Here is a 14,490-nt window from a genome sequence, read left to right as displayed (position 1 = left end):
ATCCTTTACTCTTCCTCTTACCAGCTATGTAACCCTGGGCAAATTAGCCTACTTTCTCCATCTGTAAAATGGGGACAGGAGTATTACCTATATGATAAGATAGTTGTGGGGATTAAGGTGTTCAGAGACGTCTATGGTACATGGTAGGTGCTTAATAAATGTTTGTTGGGGCTTCCCTGATGGCGCAGTGGTTAAGAATCTGCCTGCCAATGCAGGGGACACCGGTTCGAGCCCTGGTCCGGGAAGATCCCACATGCCACAGAGCAACTAAAACTGTGTGCCACAACTACTGAGCCCGTGTGCCACAACTACTGAGCCCACGCACCTAGAGCCTGCGCTCCGCAAGGAGAAGCCACCGCAATGAGAAGCCCGCGCACTGCAATGAAGAGTAGCCCCCGCTCGCCGCAACTAGAGAAAGCCCGCGTGCAGCAACGAAGCCCCAATGCAGTCAAAAAAATAAAATAAGTAAATGAAGAAAAAATGTTTGTTGTTGTTGTTGTATTAGGAAGACATATCCCCCAGGTTTAGAATCAGTTACTGGACAGACTGATCAAAAGCCCTACCTCCAGTGAATGTGCAGAAGGGCTGCATCAGGCTCCACCCAGCATCTCACATGGCATCTGACACTCAACCCAACTGTGGAAGGAATGAGTGTGTGAAGGTGAATTACGAAAGGTGGCTGAAACTCCCTGAAGCTGTATCTAGCAACCCAGAAGGACTGCAGCTCCTGAACACAAAGGTAGCCAGTCCCCTAGTATTCACAGGGTCTTGCCCAGACCGCCTCCTGAAAGACCACACCTGCTACTCATTGGGTTAAACGTGTTAAATACATGACCTCATTCGATCGTTACAACTTCATTGTAAGGTGCATATTATTATTCCCCTTTTATGGAGAAAGAAACAGGCTTATAGATGTTACACTCCAAGGTCACACAACTAGTTAAATGGCAAAACTGGAATTGGGACCCATATCTGCATGACTCCAGAGAGGATGCTCTTAATTGCTAATTTACACTGCCTTCCAAGATGCAGACTACCAGTCCAAGAACTACCTGTCAGCTCACTAGTGCCAACAGCCCAGATGAAATCACATAACATAGCGCCAAGGAAAACAGAACCCTCTTGAGGAAGAAATGGCAATGTCATACAAAACAGCAGTTCAACAAACATTTACTGAGCACTGATTTATTCTGTTGTAGGCATTATGCTAGGTGCTGGAATACAAAGATGAATAAGACAATCACATGGGGGAGACAGACACATATACAGACCATTTCAGTATAATGTGGCCAGTGATAAGGTGGAGAGGGACACACTGGGGTGCTATGGGAGTATGCGCAGGCCCTTTCCCACGCGGAGATGAGAAGGAGATGGTTCTTAAGGTGAATAATGCAGGATGCAAGGGGATAACTAGCATGGAAATGGGAGGTGTGGGGTAGAATGGGAATTACTAGCATGGAAACACAAATGAACATGCTTTAAATGGAGACCTACAAGCATTTTGGTATTAAGATACACAGTAGGAGGCAGGCAGTGGTGAAAGGTGGGACTGCAGAGGTGGACAGAGGTCAGATCAGGAAGGGCCCTGAAATGTCCTGCCAAGGACTTGGCCTCCATCCAGACAGCAGTGGAAAGCTGACAAAGGGTCTCAAGTAGCAGGAGGTATGGACGGATTTGCAGTTTAGAAAGCTCACTGGCAGCAGTGTACAGAATGAATGGAGGAGGCATGCTATAGGGAGTTCTTTTATCTCTTTATGCATGGACTTGGACTCAATTGCACAGACACGGTAGTGAATATCTGAATATGTATGCTTAACATCTGAATTTGTACGTTTAACATCAATGGAGCATACAGAGACTGTTGGAGAGAATAAATGTTTTAACCAGCGGCTATGTCAGTTACTTTTATACCAACTTTTCTTCCTCTACCTTGAAATATAATATCTCCTTCATAGTTAATCCAGGAAACTTGGTGAAAACAGTTGTTGGTTGAGAAGAGGGGGAAAAAGGGAGAGAAAAAGGGTGGCAGAGAGTTCTGGGTGGCCATTCCTCTGGGGTTAGATGTGCTGTGCATGGGAGGCACATTTTGCACTTTAGAAGCTTTCATATCATTACTTCCACAACTGCATTCTCTTCAAACAATTGTGAAGGGAAAAGATTTACAACTTGTCTTCTATTTTCTTATTTATCTATGTTACTTCAGAACCTCACCTTTCGAGAAATAGCTTCTGAACTTAGCAAGACTGGCCTCCAGTTTATGAAGGAGGATACCACACAGAGGAATGGAGGCTCAGAAGCTTCCCTGGGAGGAAAGAGGATGCTCGGATTAGCAGCGTGTCGCCAGGTGGTGGGCCACTGGGACTCCCACATTTGGGAGGGACAGGTTGTCAAGAGAGATTGGGAAATCATCTCCAATTTAAGGGGATGAGTAAATGGCGGAGGGGTCGGTTCCCTAATAATATCCAACGGGGGTATTAAATCCCTCTGCGGTGAAACGATCTTTTGGGGACTTTGCTCATGAGGGGCTCTGCCTGGATGGGGCTGTGGGTTGTGAAAGAGGTCCCTGGCTACGAGAGAGCAGGGTGCAGGGGTGTTGGTCAGTCTGTAAAGGGGTCTGGCTGGGGAGCTCTGGCTGCGAGAGCGGGGGCGGGGGCTGGCTGTGCGGGCCTGGTCCCTCTCACCTTTTCGGGCTTTGTCTCCCGGGATGTTCTGGGCCCGCAGCCGCTGATCCAGGATGTAAAGCATCTCCCCACCCAGGTTCAAGAAGAGCAGCGGTAGCGTCCGCACCGACATGGTGCCGGAAGCGAGCGCAGCTGGTACAGAGCCCGGAGGTTTGGCAGCCAGAGGCCTGGAGGCCCGTCAGACGCGTCCCCGAAACCCGGTTGCTAGGCAACACGGCGGACGGCAAAGAAGAGCCAATCAACAGGCCGCTTGTTGGGAGGCGCCCGGGGGCGTATTGGGCGGGGCGGCGAAGACCTACAGGGTAGATTGGTCCGAGCGGGAGGTGGGAGCGGCGTGGGCCTACGGCCCGGAGCGCCGGTTTTGAGTTTCTAGAGCCCCGGCGGATGGGTGAGGATCCGGCAGGGCTGGCGGCCCGGTTTCGTTCACGCGGTCACCCTCACCCCGCCGGGCCGCGTGCTCACGTGCCCACGTGCCCCTGAACGAGGAAAACCCAAGCAAAACTCCTTTAGAGCAGACTCCGGGCAGACAGGCCTGGGTTTGAATTCCACCTCTGCAGTTTCCTCGCTGTGTGACTTGGGGCAGGTGTTTTGAGCCTGGGCTTCCTCATAGGAAAATGGAGGGGACACCCACCTCCCAGGGTTGCAGAGAGGAGTCATTGCGATCACAAAATGCCACGAAAGCACTCAATAAAATGGTAACTGATTTTTAGGTGGGGGAAGGACCAGAAGTCCTTGAATTATCTGCATTTCCTCTCTAAAAGCTACTTGGAGTGTAGCCCCTCCTGTTCCATACACCGGGAAGCAGACCAGGCCTTTTCACGTCTGTCCCGCTCTCGGAAGACGCGTGCTGGGGGCTCTCCGAAGCTACCCCCCACGCTGTTAAGCAGGCCTGGCATCCAATTCTCTGCTTTGAGGGCAGTGACCACATACTTCACCCCCATCTTGAGCTCCAGGATCACCTTCTCATCACCTGTTGCACATTTTTACTTTGATGAGCAACCATTTCTGTAAATTTCAATACTTCTATGACCTACTCATCATCTTCCCCTCCAGCCAATCAGACTTGAAACCTTAGCCTTGGTTTCCAACTCCCTCCCCCTGGTCCTCTTATGTCACCAATTCTGCTTTTTCCACCAAAATCTTTCTCAAATTTACCTCTTCATTTCTTTCTATCTGCATGACTGTTTCTCCATATTAATTGCTCTCTTCTCTTCTCCACGGGCCTGGCTGCTAGGCTAAATTTCAGAAGACACCACTTTCAGTATGACATCCCTTCAGTGGCTCTCTACTGTTTGGCAGATCACAGGTGAAATGCCTTCGCATGGCATTCAAGGCTGTCCACTCTGGCTCTAACTGCCTTTCCAGAGACTTCTTCTGCACTCCCTTAATAACCCCCCAATCCAGCTGAAGTCAGCTCATTAGCGTAGTCCCCTCTTTGGAGCATCACCTCCTCTTCCTCATAACCACATCCACCACTGGAAGGTCTTCCCTTAACATATACCAAGCTCAAGTCCTTCCCACACCTTCTCGAGTCTACGTTCCTTCCTTTTAAAGCCGAGTTTTTAAAAAAAAATTAATTATTTTTGGCTGCATTGGGTCTTCGTTGCTGCGCACGGGCTTTTCTCTAGTTGCAGTGCACGGGCTTCTCATTGTGGTGGCTTCTCTTGTTGCAGAGCATGGGCTCTAGGCGCATGGGCTTCAGCAGTTGCAGCATGTGGGCTCAGTAGTTGCGGCGCGCAGGCTCTAGAGCGCAGGCTCAGTAGTTGTGGTGCACGGGCTTAGTTGCTCTGTGGCATGTGGGATCTTCCCGGACCAGGGCTCGAACCCGTGTCTCCTGCATTGACAGGCGGATTCCTAACCACTGCGCCACCAGGGAAGCCCAAAGCCGAGTTTTAAAAAGAGTAGTCTAGGGGTTTCCCTGGTGGCGCAGTGGTTGGGAGTCTGCCTGCCGGTGGGGGGGGCGCAGGTTCGGGCCCTGGTCCGGGAGGATCCCGCGTGCCGCGGAGCGACTGGGCCCGTGGGCCACAATTGCTGGGCCTGCGTGTCTGGAGCCCGTGCTCCGCGACGGGGGGGGGCCGCAGCAGTGGGGGGCCCGCGCGCCGCGATGGGGGGTGGCCCCCGCTCGCTGCAGCTGGGGGGAGCCCTCACGCAGAGGCGGGGACCCAACACAGCCAAAAATAAATTAAATAAATAAATTAAAAAAAAAAAAAAAAAAAAAGAGTAGTCTAGGGACTTCCCTGGTGGCGCAGTGGTTAAGAATCCGCCTGTCAATGCAGGGGACACGGGTTCGAGCCCTGGTCCGGGAAGATCCCACATGGCATGGAGCAACTAAGCCCGTGCGCCACAACTACTGAGCCTGCGCTCTAGAGCCTGCGCGCCGCAACTACTGAGCCCGCGTGCCACAACTACTGAAGCCCGTGTGCCTAGAGCCTGTGCTCCGCAACGAGAAGCCACCGCAATGAGAAGCCCGTGCACCGCAATGAAGAGTAGCCCCCACTCTCCGCAACTAGAGAAAGCCTGCACGCACGCAGCAATGAAGACCCAACGCAGCCAAAAAATAAAATTAAAAAAAAAAAGAGTAGTCTTCACTCACAACCTGAATTTCCGTAACATCCTCATTCCCCACCTCACTACCACTGGATTCAGCTCCCTCCACTCTACTAAAACTGCTTCACCATGAAGACTTTTTGGTCCTTAACTGACATCTCAGCATTGGATACTACACAGTAGTTGAAAGCTGGCAGCCCAAGGCTGATTTGATCTTGCCTGGTCTGTGCACAAAAGGGAATAGAACTAGGATGGGAAGGTAACAAGCAGCTTAGCATCATTATCTTACGCCTGGCCTTCATGCATTATGCTATCTGCCTGGTTGCTAAAGGCTTTTGAGTTTGCTACAGTGTAATTACCAGAGATTCTCAGACCACTTTTTGCCCTAGGCTGTGTGATAATAATGAACAGAACATGGGCTTTGGAGTCAAGACAGATGTGGGTTTGAATCCTTACCTGCCTCTAACCACCTGTGTGAATTTGGACAAATTACCTAACCTCTCTGAGCCTTAATTCTCTCATGGTAAAATGAGGGTAATTATGCAAATATGGTGAGGGGGGCCAATAGGTAAAGGTGGCTTTAAAGATTAAATGAGTTAACGTGCCCAACGCAGCACTTAAAACAATGCCTTTCCCGAAGGGCCTGTTCCACGAATGTGTGAATGTGTTCCTTTTCTTGCCTTCTTTCCACTAGCCCCCTTACATGTCGGAACCTGGCCCTCCACACAATATCTCTTTTTTTTTAAATAAATTTATTTATTTATTTTTGGCTGCATTGGGTCTTCGTTGCTGCGCAGGGGCTTTTCTCTAGTTGCGGCGAGCGGGGGCTACTCTTCATTGTGGTGCGTGGGCCTCTCATTGCAGTGGCCTCTCCTGTTGCGGAGCACAGGCTCTAGGAGCACGGGCTTCAGTAGTCGTGGCATGCACGCTCAGTAGTTGCGGCACACGGGCTTAGCCGCTCCGCTGCATGTGGGATCTTTCCAGACCAGGGATCGAACCCGTGTCCCCTGCATTGGCAGGTGGATTCTTAACCACTGCGCCACCAGGGAAGTCCCCAATATCTCTTAAGTAGCTGTGTATACTCGAGTCCTGCCCCATAAAAGGCCTTCCCTCTTGCTCCTGGAGGTGGTATCTGAGCAGCTCATCTTCAGTTCTGACCCTCTCATCTCACTTCTGATTCCGCAAGATCCCAGGCCCTCTGTTCCACCCTCACTTCCCCTTCCCCTTAACCTCCGCTGCTCCTCCTGACTCAGGCTATGCCCTCAGAGATCATTCTTCCCATCCGGACATGGTCCTTTCTTCTTTGTTTACATTCCCTCCCTGGGCAATTTCACTCACACCCATGGCTTGGGTCACTTTAAACATAACTCCCAAACCTGTCTCCAGCTGCTCTTTGGACATCACTTTAACACACCTTCCTTCCTTTCCGTCTTTCCTCAATGGCAGGGGTATTGGTGTTCAGATTGAGAATCTGATAAAAGCTACAAGTCCTGTCCCTAAAACTGCACGCGTACAAAACATTGCTTATAAATTCTGGCTTCCCTTCTCACTCAGAATGAAGTCTAAGATCTTCCCCACAGTGATACGGACTGAATATTTGTCCTTCCCAAATTCAAATGTTGAAGCCCTAACCCTCATGTGATGGTATTTGGGGGTCTTTAGGAGATTATGAGAATTAGGTCGCGAGGGTAGAGCCCTCATCATGGGATTAATGCCCTTATAAGAGGAAGAGATTCACTCTCTCTCCCTGTCCCTCCCTCCTTCCACATGTGAGGACATAGTCAGAAGGCAGCCATCTGCAAGCCAGGAAGATTCCTCATCAGAAATCAAATAGACCAGCACCTTGATCTTGGAATTCCTAGCCTCCAGAACTGTGAGAAAATAAATTTGTTGTTTAAGCCACTCGGTTTATGGTAATTTATTTATTTATTTATTTGACTGCACCGTATCTTAGTTGTGGCACACTGGATCTTTTAGTTGTGGCATGCGGGCTCCTAGTTGCAGCATGCAGGATCTAGTTCCCTGACCAGGGATTGAACCCAGGCCCCCTGCATGGGGAGTGCAGAGTCTTAACCACTGGACCACCAGGGAAGTCCCAGTTTATGGTATTTTAAAATGGCAGCCTGAACAGACTAATACACCCCACAAGCTCCATATTACCTGGTTTCTGCTTGCTTCTCGGACCTCCTACTCTTCTCTTTGCTCACTCAGCTTTAGACACACTGTCTTCTTTGGGTTCTTCAAACATGCTAAGCATATTCAGGCTTCAAGGCCTTGGCACTTAACTTGGTGTAAGTGGGTGGGCTTTGTGCAGAAGGGCTTATCCATGACACCCCAGAATTTATAAGCAATGTTATATACATGTGCAGTTTTAGGGACAGGACCTGTAGCTTTTACCAGATTCTCCATCTGAACACCAAAACCCCTGCCCCCCAATCAATCAATCGCTCTGATCTCTCCTCTCCCCCTCCCATCCACCTCCACACTTGTGCTGCTTAACTATCAAACAGCCTTGTTGCCATCATCACGCCTTTGGTTTTCAAACCATAACTGTCTCCCCTCTCCGTAGAGGACCGTGTAGTCTCCTGAGCCAGCATATGAAACCTCTCATATCCCAGCTTCAGCTTACCCGTCAGGCTGTACGTCCAGTTCTGCTGCTCTCTGAATGCAGCATGCACCTGTACACTTCTTTGCCCCTGCACCTGCAATTCCTTCTGCCTGGTGAACTTCCACTCATGCTATATGGCCCCATCTAGAATGCAGTTCCTATGCTGGCCTCCTCACGCAGCAGCCAGCCAGCCATGCTTCCCTGTGCTGCTGTGTCCTCAGTCTTGCCTCCACTGAACGGCCCCTGGAGGACAGGGGGTTGTTTCTGTGAGTGTGTGTGAGGTGTGTTATGAGAATGCGTCCGTGGCGTGTGAGGGCAGGGACTCTGCCTCAGATACCCCCGGGACCCCAGAGTTGCATGATGCAATGAATTCTTCCTCGTCCTCAGGCCACTAAGAGCCCCACCTTCTCTACTGTTATTCTTTAAGGCAGCAAGACATAATTTTAACATTTATTGGTTTTCTCTGATTGCCTCTGGTCCAGTTTTGGAAGGGCTCTCTGGGTTCTTCTGGCCTTGTTTCCGGGCTGCTGCAGCTGCAGCTTTTAAGGCCCTTTTTTGCTTCTTCAGCTTTTGAGCCTCTTGGAAAACCTGGGGGTGAGAGAGGGCAGGAAAAAACTTTGTAACGCTATGCAAAACCTCTGACTTCGAGCACCTGGGGTGGGAAATGACTCCCTCAGATGGTCGCCCTAGCCTTTCTCTATGGGCTTCGTGCCCTGGGAGCCACCTCAAAGCCTTGGGGCCAGCTCCACGCATTGCTCAGAAACAGACGACCCCTCCTTTCTGCTCTCCCCACCACAGTCCTGGAGTGGGGCCAACCAAAGCAGCAGTTTCGACTCGTACCCGAATGCACAGAGCCTTCTTGGTCACCCAGCGGCGGTGGGGTTTTCGGGAGTACAGAGGGGGAAAGGTGTACTCAATCCCCAGCTCCCTGCATGTCTTCTCAAAGACAGCATAGTTGGTCTTGCGGAGGTTTTTGAGCATCTTTTTCCTCTGGTCAATGCTCATCAGCAGATAGCGCTTGTGGGCTTTGTCCTGTACGAGAGTTGGTATTACTTTGAGTATTATGTAAGTAAGTGGTGTGCCACTTCACAGTAACAAAGGATGTTCATTTTACCCTGGCAATGAAACTTCCCCACAATCTTAGGCAAATATTAGTGCAACTCTGAGGTAGGTAGTGTTACTGTTATTCCCATTTTACAGATGGGAAAATAAAGGCTCAAAGATGTTAACTGATTCATCAAAGGTTCTAGAACTGCTGGGTCGGGACCTTGTGTTAGGTCAGGTCTTGAATCCAGGTCTAGTGGTCTGACTCCACATCTCATGCTCTTTCCCCTGTACCACCCACTCAGCCTCTGCACAGCTCAGCAAACTGTCAGCTGGGGTGGAGAGGAGAGAAGGCTTAGGAAAACCGCTGCCCTCAGCCAGGCACTGCTCCCTCAGTGGGGCTGGCATTCCATACTCCAACTCTGATCTCCAAGGAACAGCTCAACTAGCTTCAGGGAACACTGAGGTGCTAGGTGTGGAGCTGGGCCAGTCTGTGTTCACAACCGTGTGTTTATTAAAAATACCAGCAATTGCCTAATTATAGCAGCTCTGTGTCCGACACTGTGCTGAGATCCAGCAGAATGGTTAGGAATGTGGGCCCTGGAGCAAGATCACCAAGTTTCAAGTCCTAGCACATCATTTCCTAGTGGTGTGCCTGTGCCTGGAGGGATAACTTAATTACGCCAGCCTAGCTCATTCTTCTGTACAATGGGATACAAAGACAAGTATAAGGGTTAAAGGAACTGATGCATGTAAAGTATTTAGCATGAGGCCTGAATACTTTATACGCGTCATGTTGGCTGCCATTACTTCATACAGTCCTTGCAATCCTGTCGGCGGGTACTATTATGATCCCCATTTGACAGACAGGAGAATTGAGGCTTGGACATGTAACTTCCCCAGGGCCACACAGCCAGTTAAGTGGCAGTGGCAGAGCTGGGATTTGAACTTGGGGCAATCTGACTCCATGCACGCATTCAACAACTATTTATTGAGCGCCCACTGTGTGCCACACGCTGTGCCCTTGCTCTGAAGTTTGTGTTCTTGACCATTGGTGACACTCAGCACTGCCCTGTAAGGCTCCCATTTCACCCCTGGAGGTGGGAGGGAAGTGTGTTTCCCACCGCAGCTGAGGGGTGGGTGCTCTGCTGCTCTAGCCACCTGGCTTCTCAAGCTGTTTCTCTGGACCCAGAGGCCATCAGTGCTCAAGCTCCTCTCCCCCAGCTAGCTGTGAGTGAGGCCCAAGGGTTACCTTTCGATGTTTCTGCATGTGTTCTTCATAACTGTGGATCTTGACAGTCAAGGCAACAACTGAAACCACAAACCACAGAGGATGAGAGCCGGGCACAGAGGAAGGAAGAGCCAGACCTTGGTTATGTTTTAAGACCTCAAGGAAGGGCTTCCCTGGTGGCACAGTGGTTGAGAATCCGCCTGCCAATGCAGGGGACACGGGTTCGAGCCCTGGTCCGGGAAGATCCCACATGCCGCGGACCAACTAAGCCCAAGCGCCACAACTACTGAGCCTGTCTGCCACAACTACTGAAGCCCACGTGCCTAGAGCCCGTGCTCTGCAACAGAGGGAAGCCACCACAATGAGAAGCCCGCGCACCGCAACGAAGAGTAGCCCCCACTCACCACAACCAGAGAAAAGCCCACGCACAGCAATGAAGACCCAACACAGCCAAGAATAAAATAAATAAAATAAAATAAATAAATTAAAAAAAAAAAGACCTCAAGGAATAACAATCGTCAAAGATCTTGTACACCTCTCTATCACTCCCAGAGCACTCTGAACTTCAAGATCTCAAAAGACTTTGGATTATCTTTCCTTTAGAAAGCAAAGCATAAGGAAGGGAAGTTCCTTAATCTTATAAAGGTATCATCCCCATACCCCAAATCCCAAATTAGCATTCTTAATGGTAAAACTTTAGAGCATTCCTGTTAAATTCAGGAATTAGTCTGGGATGGCTGCTATCATGGTTTATGATTCAATACTGCCCTGGAGGTCCTCACCAATGCAATAATTTAAGTTCCCAAAACTGTCAAGGGTCTCCTCCTTGCCTCTTCCCTTCCAGCTGCCATCCTTATCTCTGTGTTTTCATTAATGAGTTTTCCGAATTATCAGCTCCCACTCATCCCCTAAAGCCCCAGAATATCCTTCTCTCAGCTATCCTCCTGTTTAACTCAAACCTATATTGCAAACGTAAAAGCAGAAGGCGGCCCCAAGGGAGAGGCTGTCACTACAGCAGGCCCTTACCGTACACACACTGAGCTCTGGGAGCACTGTAGAGAGTGCAGTGGGAACGCTGGCCCTGACCCCATGCCCTTTCACACCACCTTAACTGCAGAGTGGAGAGAGAGACAAGCTCTGGTTCCTGAGGAGCTTGGCCTGAGCTCATACAGAGGTACGAGGCAGGACCTGGGCGCTGACTACAGCATCACGGATAGAGTTCAGTTTTCACTGTCCTTGGTCCTTCCCATCTCTCCCTTTACCAAGCCACATCTAATAACAGCATATCTGCAGGTGAGGGGCCTGGATCAAGTACCAGCTAGCAGACTCCCCTGCACCCCCACTCCCCAAGGGCCCCCCGACCAACTTCGAGCCTCCAGGGAGCCAGTGTCCTTAGGGTTTTCCACGACCTTGTTCATCAACTGCTCTTTCTTGATTTTTAGCTTCTCTTTCTGTTGAAGAGAGAGACCGAGAATCTGTGAGGTCTGCCACCCTGTAAGAACTAGCCCTCATACCTCCAGGGTCAGGGCCACAGTCGTAGCAACTAGGCCACAAGGCTCAGGGCGTGACTTTACTCTGCTCATCAGGGTATGGTCTCTGGCCAATCACATGGCTGTTCACATCTAGGTGAGCCCAAGGCCAATGCCACTGACAGGAGAATGTTGGATGAATGTCCCCAAACCGTGCTCACTCATTCAGGTGTTAGATCTTTATCGAGTACCTACTGTTTGTCAGGTGCTAAGGGTACAATGGGAAACAAGACTGTCCTGGCCTTGGAGGTGCTCAGTCTGGGGGTATTGACAAGTGGATACAGAATGAGAGTGGGATAAGTGCTGTGGCTTGAGAAGCATGGGCTGGGAGGTGTTACCAAGGTAGGAGGGAGTCTCAGAGGAGAGGACTGAGAGAGGCCAAGGCTTGGCAAAGGCCACTCACCTGGTTGGCCATTTCCAAAGATAAGATTTTTTTCACGACATCATCAACCCTGTGGAAAAACCACAGCAATGAGAGACAGGTGTCGGCGGGGGTGGGTGGGATGAAGGAAGGGGAGCAATGCTGTTTTCATTTTAGTTTGAAAAGCAAGGATGAGTGAAAATTCCTTTTACAACATGAGTCTCTCTGGAAGTAGGGTGCCATTTCTCAGGGATTCAAAGTCAGCACGGATCTGATTTGCTGGGCTGAGAACATGGAATGATGTGATAACTACAGAAAATTGGGGCTGTCAGCTCAAGTGTTTCAGGCTTGTCACAGGGAGAGCAAAAAGAGGATTTCCATTTTAGCTGGAATATGGTTCTATCTGTCTTGAGACACTTCAGTTCTACAATCATTGTTTCTTTCTCATGTCACACTGCACAGTGGGAGGGACTGGAGGGGCTGCCCAGCTCCCACTGCACAGGACAGGGGCTGAGCAGAGGATCCTGGTTTTGGTATCTTTCAGCCCTGGATTCAAACTCCAGCTCTGCTCCTTAGGAGCTGTATGACACTGGGCAGTCTGATAATCTACAAAATGGGGACACTATTTCTTCCCTCACAGGATCAAGAGATGAAAGATTTCTACAAACACCCGTGAGGCATGGTGCCTCCTTGGTATCTCATGGTAGAGGGTCTTTACCCAGAGCACAAAAACGGCAAGCAGGTGTGCTCCATCTGCCCCTGCTGCCCACTCATCCTCACCATGCCTGGGCTTCTACAGTTCTCTGCCCTGTTCCATAGTCAAGCTGCAGATACATCAGGCATCTACCTCGAAGGCCCCTCCTTGCCAATCCTCCCAGGGCCCCCTGCCTCATCAAAGAGATTTCTTCCTACTTACTTCTCAATTCCAGGGATGTCCTGGTAGTCCTTGAGCAGCATAGAAGGGAGCGGGTCATCTTCACGGCTGGGCTGGACTGTCAAGTGGAGGGATGGAAAACACCCAGAGTCAACTCTCACTGCCCATCCTCCCGGACTTGGCTCTTCTCACCAACTTTGTCAGAGACATCCAGGGTCTCAAGCAAGGCACTGGGTAACCCCGGGCTCAGTTTCTCCTCTGCAAATCCTGTGGGCATCTGCCTTGGTATTTCATGCTGGGAGTAGGTGGCCTTTCCCAAGACCCTGTACTGTGCCTGCACTTCTCACACACCTGTCTGGCTCTACAGTTATCAGACGTCCCGCTAGGATGGGTGCTCCTGTGGACGGACTGAGGTCCGCTCCCTGTGAATCCCCCACGTCTGGTCTGTGGCCCAGCACAGAATAGACACCCAACTAGTGCTCGCTGGCTGACTGCATGAATGAAATAAGGGGCCTGAGGAGGGACCCTGAACTTTAAGATGCCTGAATTGTAGACACCAAATAGAGATCACAGGAAACCCTCAGCCTTGGTGTGTGCTTGCAGGTGAGGGAGAGGCACGGGAGAGATCAATTTGTCTTCTCCAGTCAGCCCCTGCTCTGCCACTATGCAAATAGTACTAACTAAATAATACTAAGATTTAGCAAGAGATCTGAACAGCTATGCAGACTGCCTGGGAATGGGAAACCAGACCCTCCCCCTCGGAAGGGCGGACACGAAGCGCTATATCCCACCCTCCACCTCCCCTCCTCTTGCCCTTCATGCAGCCTCCAGGCCCACGGCTTTGTCATAAGGTGGACGTGGGCTTCTTCGCAGGACCTCCGGCCCACCCCTGTCCCCCGCACCCCCCTCCCCCCCAGTGGCTCCACGTAGACACCTCTGTCCCCTTGGCCACCCCAAGCCTTCCAGGCAATCTAATCTCTCTTCCGCCCCAAATCCCACCCAAGAGCCCCTACCTGGTTTCTGGGTGGCATATCCGCGGGCGGCCCGGAGGATGAGACCTACACAAAAAAGAGGGGGCTGAGAACATTCTCCTTCAACAGTCCAGCCTCGATTCTCGTCTACGGCCCTCGCGTTACCCTTCTTCCAAGGTCTCGGCCCCTCTGCGAGAACCACAGTCCCATTTCTTCCGCACCCCGAATACCCCATGCCTCTCCCACCGCGCCTTACTTCTTCCCCACTCACCACTCTTTCTCCTGCCGCTACACGCCGCCCCCTCCCCCCTAACCTCTTCCCGCGTATCCTCTATCTCCGCCGAACCCCACTTCCCTACTTCCGCTGTGCGGCTTCTCAGCTCCTCACCTCCAGGACGTGAGGGAAGGTCCCGCTGGACGGAGAGAAGCTTGGCGCACCCTCCGCCCGGCAGCCCGAGGACTGGGGCCTGGGTCACTGCCTGGGTCCGAATCGAACTCAGCGCCCTCCACGCCGCCCTCAGCATGCTGGCTTCTGACCCCCAGGGGACCCGCCCCACGGCCGCCGTCGCCTTCGCGGTACGGCCTTGGTTATACGGGCGCCGCCATGTTGGCTCAGGCTCGACCAATCGAGTGCAGTTGCGAGA

At 51.1% G+C, this 14,490-nt stretch overlaps 2 protein-coding genes across 7 annotated transcripts in view; both read right to left on the bottom strand.

Annotated features, from left to right (window-relative positions):
- OSCP1 (organic solute carrier partner 1) overlaps positions 1 to 8,143 on the bottom strand; it is a 33,029-nt gene extending 24,886 nt beyond the window's left edge. The window contains exon 1 of one of the 6 annotated variants that reach the window (XM_082422256.1): positions 7,858 to 8,143. Coding sequence is in view for 5 of the 6 variants with exons in the window: in XM_082422257.1 (XP_082278383.1) it covers positions 2,682 to 2,793 (112 nt within the window). In the remaining variant the exon portion in view is untranslated. Of the gene's footprint in view, positions 1 to 563; positions 2,609 to 2,681; positions 3,041 to 7,857 lie in introns of those variants that run through there. The other 5 variants (XM_082422257.1, XM_082422254.1, XM_082422252.1 and 2 more) reach the window with 5 other exon arrangements.
- Positions 8,144 to 8,274: 131 nt separating this feature from the next.
- MRPS15 (mitochondrial ribosomal protein S15) lies at positions 8,275 to 14,481 on the bottom strand. The gene is made up of 8 exons (XM_082422301.1): positions 14,235 to 14,481; positions 13,889 to 13,933; positions 12,918 to 12,993; positions 12,044 to 12,092; positions 11,478 to 11,562; positions 10,133 to 10,191; positions 8,677 to 8,868; positions 8,275 to 8,424 (listed from the first exon to the last, which is right to left on the bottom strand). The coding sequence occupies exons 1-8, from the start codon at positions 14,368 to 14,370 to the stop codon at positions 8,287 to 8,289; spliced, it is 780 nt and encodes a 259-aa protein (XP_082278427.1). The 5' UTR covers positions 14,371 to 14,481; the 3' UTR covers positions 8,275 to 8,286.
- Positions 14,482 to 14,490: the final 9 nt, after the last annotated feature.

The sequence above is a fragment of the Balaenoptera physalus genome (assembly GCF_965194825.1).
Source record: "Balaenoptera physalus genome assembly, chromosome: 1".
NCBI classification, from domain to species: Eukaryota; Metazoa; Chordata; class Mammalia; order Artiodactyla; family Balaenopteridae; genus Balaenoptera; species Balaenoptera physalus.
The sequence above is the reverse complement of the archived record's forward strand: the minus strand, read 5'-3'. Positions and strand labels throughout refer to the sequence as shown.

Coding starts and splice junctions, on each gene's coding strand:
- MRPS15 (XM_082422301.1), bottom strand. CDS start 14,370: ATGCTGAGGGCGGCGTGGAGGGCGCTGAGTTCGATTCGGACCCAGGCA. Junction 12,093..12,917: donor GACATCCCTGGAATTGAGAA/GTAAGTAGGAAG, acceptor GTTTTTCCACAG/GGTTGATGATGTCGTGAAAA. Junction 8,425..8,676: donor AGAAGGCTCTGTGCATTCGG/GTACGAGTCGAA, acceptor TCTCACCCCCAG/GTTTTCCAAGAGGCTCAAAA.